We start from the raw sequence: 9,617 nt of genomic DNA on the forward strand, positions 1-9,617 counted from the left end.
TGGTGAGATGAAGCTGAAATACTTATTCATGATTGCGCTGCGCTCTGCCATTTGAGGTCAGGGAAGAACTGTTTCAGAGGGACGTTCAAGAGGCTGTTTCATCGTAAAAGGCAGGAAAAGAGTCATTTCCTGTTTAACTATCCCCATCACTGAGCCTGAGCCAGGACACTCTGCTTCATAAAAGTGACATTAGAAGACATCTTGTTTAGGCAGTCCATCATGAACGGAGCGTGGATTGATTAAGACATGCATTTTTATGAGGATTTATTGGCAATGGCATCATGTCCTGACATGAACCTTGTTGTCCAAAGTGTCACTGTGCTGGTGGTTTATGTGTCCACCTGTGAGCCTCAAAGCATAGTGATGAAAGGATAAAGATATAGGCTTCCATTTGTCCAGAACAATTCATTAAATGTACTGGTCGTAGTAGTATTTTCTTTCAATCCTACATCAAACATACAACTCTGTCATCTCAACTTTCCGTAGGTAGACTTAAGTGAAGGTTGTTCGATGCAATAAGAGCATTATTGCTTGACACTTCAAAGGAACACGGCACCTCTACTCCATAATGACATTTGCTCTCCCCTGATCTTGATCTTGATACACAACTCTCTCGTCTATCTGCATGTACTCAATCTTTCCGTTGTGCAGCCCTATTTGGTTAGCATTTAGCATCGCTAGAGGTTTCAATAGGATCTAAAACACATCGAAGTGAGACGCGTCCAAGCACTTAAATGTTAGCCGTATTTAAATGAAGTTACGCAAGTAGTTATATATGTACGGATGAAAGACGAGACAAGTACGTATCAACTCATCTAAGATCAGGGAAGAATGTGCTTCATTGAGGAATAGCGGTGGCTCATTTTTGACCGCCACTTCCACCTGAAGCCATCATCCTCACAACTCACTCCAATCCTGTTCCTGTCCTCCTTCACCACACCCATGCACCTCATTGGTTGGCAACTCTTGGTGGTCTCTCCAAACCATCTGAGTCTGGCCTCCCTGACATACAGTAGTCTCCACATGAGCTGTCCCTCTGATTTACTATTTTTGGCCTTGTCCTCTCTGTTCATGACTCCTACTGCGGGTCTAATAAAGGTTATCTATAGGTTCTTTATCTCTGACACATCTAGCTCTGATTCCTCTCTTGGTGTCTGAGCTACTTTCTCTAAACCATACATCATCTCAAGAGTGTTCTGTAAAGCTTCCCTTTCACCCTCGCTGCTACTCTGATGTCAAACCACTGTTAGTCGTTTCCACCCTTATTACACTCGATTCTTCACCTATTAATTGGCTAATAAATACTTTTGGTTCGTCTTTGATGGGTTTGGATAATTGATAAACACCATTGAACAGACTCGATAACATCACTTCAGGGAGGTACAAAATAGATTTAAACGTTGCCTTGAAAAAGCCATTTTGCTGGATAAAGGTTAAGAGTCACTCTCGAATGCATTTCAGGTGGTTAGGAATAAAGCGCATCCTGTTTTTTGGTTGATAAAAACCGCAAGGACCTCTGTCCAGGTCATTCCCCAATTACAGCTGGAGTGTTTTATGAGGGGTGATGGAGAGGCTAGTGTTGCAGACTTTTGTGGTAAACAAAGGGGAGCTGGTGTTTTATGTTGGGAAGGGTTTAGCCTGCAATGGGAGGCTGTTCACCCGTGAAAAACACTGGTACAAAAAAGCCATTTCATTCACCGGCTTGAAGAATATGTCTGTAAAAATGCTGACGTAAAGAAAAGCCAAACTTAGAATTACAGACATCCACATTCCTTTAGTCTCCGTTGATAAGGTCATGGTGCCTGGCTGAATAGACAGAGTGTGGGAAGCTGTATAGATGGACGCAACTTACCAATCCATCACAGTTGTTTATAGCAACAGAGGCCCCGGGGACATCTGTGATGTCGCCGACGAAGGTGCAGTCCGTCTTGAGCAGCTCGCGTCGCCCTGTCCTCTCTGGCGAGTCTGTCTGGTTCATGCCAAACGTGTTGTCGCTGGAATTCCCTTCATCGTCGTGCCACTCCACCACCGCGCCAGGGGCCACCAGCCGGGTGTTTGGTCGCAGTCGCAGGTGAAACTCTTTACCGAAGGCGGTGATGTTGAAGAAAAGTCTCTGCTCCTGTTCTGCAGCAGGAACAGTCTCCCTTTTCACCCGCTGCTTGTGAGTGGCAGACAACAGGTGCGACAAGTAATTTCCGTGAGAGTCGGTGCTGAATGGAGTGACCAGGCCGTATTCCTTCAGTCGGCTGGTTAAAGGACCTGAAGAAGAAAGAAAGAGTGATAAAAGGGAACCGAAGACAGGGGAATAGTGTCCTCAAAGCTCAACAAAAGTGGTGATAAAAAGGACAGCTTTCAGTGCCCCAAAGCCAATTAAAAAATAGTTGAGTAAAGAAAAAACTAACATTGAAGAAAGAAAAGTGGATAAAACACTATTTCTCACTGACTACAATATGTAATATATTTGTGGCAGTTCACAAAAAATTCCAACACGATACCGCATGATGATTGACGTCTGTTGCTCGCAGAACTCAAGTGGCACATTTCAATCAGCTATATGAAGAGACGGACTGCGTGAGTGGATGTAAAAAGCCTGGTTCATTATCGATTCACTGTGGGCCTTTTTTTTCATGAGGAGGGTAAAGCCTCCTCTCACACTCCTTCTACTCTTTAACATGAACCACCTCCTGTAGCACACCTCAAAAGACGGTATGTTCTGTACGTATTGCAGTGTCACCCGGTGGACGATGTTTTTATACGTGAGAAATAGCCTGTGAAATACCCCGTCTTGCGTGTGAGTGTGTGTAATGTTTAAAGTCTCATACTTGAGAGCTCTGTAAATGATTCTCCTCCCATGGGTGATGGTTAGGACATACACACGAGCATGTGCACGACAATGACTGCCCACGGCCTTCAGCCTGAATCTCAAACTCGTTCTTTTACATGACACAGCACTCAGGGCGTCGGCATTTGCCGCAGAAGAAAACGTGCTTTAATTGAAATACAACGCAGAAAGCTGACTATGGCGCAGACCATGCAACACAGACCGGTCACTTCTGCATGTGTCAAACACAGAAGTCCCTCAGAGAACAGACAAACTTTGACACCTCAGGGTAAAGAATGTGTCAGTGCAGCACTGTCACCGAGTTCTGTTTTGTGAAGTATTCAATCTGCCAAACAATCTGTAGCTTGTGCCACAACGTTTTAATGCCAGTGTTTGTATGCAGCCATTACATGCGCTTATTATCGCTCAATTATCAATGCTGTTGGGCCATGAAATGGCATCTGCACTCTGAAAAATGTCTGGAGCAAGAAAATCATTTTGGCTGCTGATGAATAACCACAGGACAAAAGAGATCTGAGATTTGAAATTATCAACAAAACTGATTCAAAACTTTTTTTTAGGCTTCACGGTGAATGACAATGCAACAAGAGTGGCAATCTTTAATGAGCGATGAAAATGCTCAAACTACCTGGTTTTTAACTTTTATTTTTGAGCTGCACAAAAAAATGCGAACAATCCAATCCCATAATTACCTTCTAGGTTTTTACCAGAAGACGTTCAAACAGGTGTCAGTAGTGAAAACTAAATTATACGTCTGCAAAGCGACATGCTTCCCTATTCTTAGGGGGGATATTCAAACACATGAATCTGAGAGACAGATCTGAGTGACTGAATAGAGAAAAAAAAGTAATGTATGAGGAAGAGCTCTGAAATTGACCACAATTATGTATGGGATAAAAGAAAACGTTGCTACTGAACGGCTAGAAAATGATGCATGCAACGTGTGTAGATTTATTCCAGCAGCATAGCTGTTTCGGAGGCCTCAGGGGTGCTCATTTCAGAAAAACACTCTTTTCTTTGCCTTCCCAGACTCCCATCTATAGTTGCAGAAAACATTGTGAGGACTCACGCGGTTAAGGCATCTAGTTCTGAGCCAGATTTGTGACTAAGATTTGATTTAAATTCCAGATGATGAACTTGCTAAATGCCCAGGGTAGTGACCACAGATGCATCTGATGAACTAAATATATAAATATAAATATTATTATCTATAAATAACAGCAAAAACACAGAAGTTCATGTCTTTGTTATGTCATCCAAGGACGCCATGTGATCGTCGGTGTTTCAATCATAAAGACTGTGTTCAGCACTACAATCTCAATGCCGAAATCTTACAAAGTGGAGACTAGCTCCAGTTCCAGAGCATGAATGCTATTGGATTCTGGCTGTTAACGTCTAAAAAAAAGCATCTTATCATACAGCCATTTCGTTTGGTTTTGGTTTTATTTCCATTGACACGACAAGTTCAATTTGGACTCCTGAGAGTCAGGTGTTCAGGCTTCACACTTGTAGGTCTGATGGCTTCCTGAGCCCTGCTAAATTTTCTCATGTGAATTATCATTCATTTGAAGGTCACGATCGGGCATGACCTTCAGGTGCGTTCTTGGCTTTGTGGGCGTCAGCTGACAGAGTGGAGACCCTTCAGGAGGTAAAATGGCCTCGGCAACGTAGCTCCGTGGAGAACATTGCCTTCAGATGGTGGTAGAGTTCTCTGGCACACAAATGAGGATGAGCCAGAACAAGACGGGAACCATCACAGACTGCTGCAGTTCGGATCCCACCATCCATTACAGCCCACGCAGCAAAAAGTCATGGATGTGCTCTCTGTTTTCTATGTGAGTACTACAGAGGCATCCAGTCATGTTTAACAAACCGCATGTGTACAGTCTTAATTCTTCCACAAACTTTGATGCCGCATTGCTACATCAGAGATGAAACGTGCAATATTTTCCTGAAGTCAAGCGCAACTAAATCAGACTGAACAAGAATAGAAAAGAATACGTGTCGTTTTATTTGACTGATTTCAAGCAGAGTATGTTCAAGGTCGTTTTAAGTGCTAAAAACCAAACCACTCCTCCAGACATGTCTTTAAATTTAGATAAAAAAAAGACTGACTTCAGAGCTTCAAGTCTGTCTGCACTAAAGGTCACAACAGGCACTGTGGGCTCAATTGTTTCTGTGGCGTGACAGACAAGCTTCACTTTGATACTTTTAAAATGCTTTCACTGCTTTCTCTGGCTTTAGAAATGATTCATAATTGCTCGAATTGTTTCTGGTGAACAGTCGTGCTATGACACACCATCTATTTCGTATTCTATAACCATCCAGTGGGAACAAATCACAGAAATGAAGACATCTCTTCGCTTCACTTCACTTCCTATGCAAATGTGCATGGAGTAGATAAATATCTAAAATGTCAAATGCAAATGCTGCCAGTTGAAATAAGCAAGAGTTTGATTTAACAATGAGGTCACGCTTTCTCTGAACTTCTTCTGTAACACTCTAACAAGATTTGAAGTTGTTCATAAATATTTAACAACACCAATTAGTGTCATATCTTTTGTGTAAAACGCAGGTCAGGCAGAAAACAAGACAACAGCCTTAGACTGGGAAGAGGTTAGGTGAAGAAGAGAGTGCAGCCAAGGTGGAACAGGTGGCTGTGACTGACAGGCCTGATCTGTGACAGGAATTCAGTGATTCAGTGAGGTTTTTTTAGGACTAGACAGTAGTGAAGGGTTGATGAGCGTTCATGAAACAGTGTCCTGGTTTTCAGAGACCACCAGATGGCGCTGTTTGCTGTAACATGTAGAATGTACCTCTTCTACCCATCACAACTAGAAAGAACAAGATCCAAAGTGAGTGACAGATCCAAATGATCTGACGGGCAGCTGAGGTGGAGAAGTTTGGACTCCAGATGACTTTAAAAAAATGGAGAGGAGAGACAAGTGTTGAAAATGGAAGTAGCGGGACGCCACCAATGATTTGCTCAGGGTCGCTGCTTAAGCCACGTTTGAAACTTTTATTCCATTTCTTTTGTTTGCTTCGGCGGAGAAGACAAAAGTCCATTAAATCCAACAATGGTGGAATAACTTTGCCTAAAACAATGACGTTCAGTCTAGTCTATGGCCGTTCATACCGAAAATAATGGGCCTCAGGGCCTCCACAGTGCTACATTTACTTATTTCACATCTTCCTGGGAACTTCGCTTAGCTGTTTTAAATTTAAAATGGAAATAGACTTTTTACACTAAAAGATAGTGAAGAGATGAACGGTGCCTCTCGGGATATTCTCTGGCCCGTGTGACCCAGTTATGTGAATAAGTTAAAGGACATTTAAAAGGAAATTCAATTTTGGATTTTCGTCATTTCCGTCCTTTTTTCAGAAGCATTTTTATGAACTGAATTTTAACATTCACTTGTGTACATTCTACTGAAATACTGTCGAAGTTAAGTATGGTGGGAGGCTCAGACACTGTTTATAGGGATTTTTTTTAAGTACTTTTGATCCTTTAAATTCTATGAGCAATGGGCTATTCACAGTTTGACTTGGTGAATTTCAATGGTTTTCAAACTGGGGGAACCACCTTGTGTACTGTGTCTGAAGATGCTGGCCACTGACAGCATGAAGCCGAACAAAAAATAATATGAAGACCTACTGTAGGAGGCATTTGTATTCACACTGAACACACTGGAGACGCAGCCGAAAAAGATGGAGGAGCTAACTGGCCAGAGATTTCCTTGGCTATAATATGTTCACCAGAGGCCTCTGGGATCCAAACATTCTCACCTCATTCTTGTGTCTCCAAGCTCAATTGTTCACCGGTGTACAGAGCAGGATTATCAACAGCTGGGTGGACAATACTGTGGTCCAAATGAAGAAGATGGTGGCTTCAAACTCTCCTCAGTGATGTCAGACTGGAGGGTAAATCTGTTCATACATGTGTTCCTTGATCAGAGCCAGATGTCTTTAAGTGGCAAAGCAATGGGGGGGACGGACGGAAGTGAGGAAAAAAAATGGCGAAACCACAATTAACGGAGGAAATGGCTGCTTTATGAGGCTGATAAAGGCTGGGTAGAGGTGATGATGGTGGTGGAGGTGGTGATAGCGCGCAGTCTGACTGCAGTGACTCAACCACCAGAGCTGACAACTGTCAGCGTGACGTGCTGGGGCTCTGAAGCCGGGGTAAAAGGATCCTACGTGGACAATGTTGCAGCTCACTTGTTTCTTAACCTCAGAATGGATAACAGATGTGCAGGATTTTGGAGCGGAATTTTCTTTCCTGTATGACAAAGCCCTCCGAGCAGTTCACACATCAGATAGTAAAGTGTGTGCGTCTGTGTGGGAGCAAATGCTGCTTTAAATGAACTGAAATACGTTGTGGCAGCTGACCAACTTCATGTTTGTGAGGGTCACAACCAACGATCAGTTTGAGGACTGACCCCAGTCATTATATTAACCCCATCACTCTGACTGCGTCACCATATGTTGAGTTTCAGTATTATTCTGACATCAATTACAATTGTTTTTGTGCTCAAAATAATGAGGTGCTGCGTCATAGTTTGTGTTGTCATTAGATTTCGGTGCAGCACCACTTGCTTGAGTCACCCAGCGCAGCAACACACGAATAATATCAAGCTAGTATTGAAACTCAAAACGAAAATGTTCCTCTTTCTGGTTAAAAACTTTTCCCACCTCTGTTTCTCTCCTCGTGATGCAGGCAGGGAAACAGTGCCAGGGTTATGTGCTTGCGTGTGCCTGTCTCAAAGATTGACAAACACTATAACAATTTACACAGCACTTTTCACCATAGCCAGATCAATATTCACGGCAGGCTGTCAATGTCAGCCTAACATCCGCTCCAGCCTCCATATCATTCATACACACTAGGACAAGGTGAGTTGGGGTTCTTGCCAAAGCACAATACTGAAGTTTACATCCGGATAAGTGCCACTTTCTGTCATTACGCTCTTTTACTGCTGCTACTTGTGTATATACTTTTTTTTTTTTTTTTAGTACCTACTGGTTGTTCTCTGCATGCTTGATTGTTTTTTGATATATTCTTTTGTACATTGTTTGCACCAAGGGAGTAGCGCTCAAATTTTGTTGTACACTGTACAAGGATTCTATTCTATTCTATTCTATTCTATTGCCAAAGCATAATACTGGGCGACCCTAAGAACTCAGCAGTGAAATCGCCCTCCATCTGTGCTTAGGTGCAGCATCTTCCTCTTTTACAACTTGGACCACTTGCTAAATCTATTTTACATTGCTCTTTTTTTTACTGTAACAACAGCTTTCTTCAAGGCCATGCGTCATTGTCAGAAATGACGTGATATGGTGTCATTCCGATTGCAACATATTCTGTGGTGTATTACGGGAGCGCTGCAGTGGGGTTACAAGACAACACCGAAACTTTTTATTCCAAGAAATGATGGCTCACTAACCGCATTCTGACAAAAATGATGAGCTCAGTGAAGATCAGGAAGTTGACTGTATAAATCCAACCGCTTCTTTTTCATGAATATCTAGTAACTTTTGGGGGTTCCCTCGTATAACCCAGTTGTGCTGCAGATGGTACAAATCCATCCTAACTTCAGTGACTGAACATGTGTGTTCAGGCTTGGAGAAAACGGTGGCTTTTTCGTCCAATAAATGTGTCTTAAGAGCGCATTATTGTGGATTTGGCATGAGCGTGTGTGTGTGTGTTGCCGTGTGGGAGGGTTGTCTTCCAAAGTTCCACACATGCTCCAGCTCCCCTCCCACTGCTCTCAGTGCACCCAAGTTACTGAGTGAAGTGGCCCTAGCCCCTCATCGGCTCCCTCACATCTCATTCTAAACAGGAACCAACAAGGGAATTTAAACAAGACTCACCCTCTCTCGCGTCTTCGCCAGCCTGCAAGAGGAGGAGGAGGAGAAAGAGTCGTTAAAAGCGTCCACGCACCAGAAGCAACTGATAGTTTGACATGTCCAGCAGCGGTGGCGGCAGCCGGAACTTTCGTGTCGCCTTGTAAAACCTTTCACAGAAATACCTCTATTTCGCATGTTATGTAAGAGCGTGCGCTCATATATCGGGGAGTGCAGCGTCAACACAGCGCACAGAGGAAACACTGTGCGCTTTTACGCAGCACGAACTTTTTCTGGAGAGCAAAGAAAACCTGTTGCTCTTCCGCTTCGCAGCCGCATTACATGCAATATTACGCGAATTTCGAACGCTTACCTTGACAGCTGAAGTCACTACAAATCCTACCAGGAGTAACGCGAGTGATAGCAAAGCCATTACGTGTCTTGGAAGCGTATCCCAAAGAGAAGTTTATAAAAAATAAAAAAGAGAGAGCGCGAGAGAGGAGGATGGAAAAGTCATTCACAAGTGACTCAAGTGAATGTGCCGATCGTGTCTCTGTTTCAACACAGGAAAAAAAGTTAGTTTAACGAGGTGACTTCGGTAGAAAGTTTTTGGGTGAGTCCAGACATCCCCTCTGCCTCCGGCCGGACAGAGCTGCAGTGTGAAGCCCCTGCAACCTGGAACTCGGCTCTCCTGGCTAATAAGAAAGACCAGCCCTGTGTGACGTCACAGCGCCTCGGCCTGAACACATGGTAGGACAGATGCCGGAGGAGGAGGGGGATCCTCTGCTTCTCATCCCGGCAGAGGATGGGACACTCAAGTCTCTCTGCAGCAGAGTCGTGTCTGAAGTTGTGACACAAATATAGTGTACTGCTGGACGATCATACACATGACATGTGCCTGTCAAGCCTTACACTATATTTACAACCTTGT

At 43.5% G+C, this 9,617-nt stretch overlaps 1 protein-coding gene across 2 annotated transcripts in view; it reads right to left on the reverse strand.

Moving 5' to 3' along the window:
* Positions 1–9,345, reverse strand: part of adamts3 (ADAM metallopeptidase with thrombospondin type 1 motif, 3) — a 129,250-nt gene extending 119,905 nt beyond the window's left edge. For both annotated transcript variants that reach the window (XM_053871529.1, XM_053871527.1), the window contains exons 1-3: positions 9,060–9,345; positions 8,714–8,735; positions 1,853–2,259 (exon numbers count right to left, since the gene is read on the reverse strand). In XM_053871529.1, the coding sequence (XP_053727504.1) occupies positions 1,853–2,259; positions 8,714–8,735; positions 9,060–9,119 (489 nt within the window). In that variant the 5' untranslated portion in view covers positions 9,120–9,345. The remainder of the gene's footprint in view (positions 1–1,852; positions 2,260–8,713; positions 8,736–9,059) is intronic.
* Positions 9,346–9,617: the final 272 nt, after the last annotated feature.

Source organism: Synchiropus splendidus, chromosome 7 (assembly GCF_027744825.2).
Source record: "Synchiropus splendidus isolate RoL2022-P1 chromosome 7, RoL_Sspl_1.0, whole genome shotgun sequence".
NCBI lineage: Eukaryota > Metazoa > Chordata > Actinopteri > Syngnathiformes > Callionymidae > Synchiropus > Synchiropus splendidus.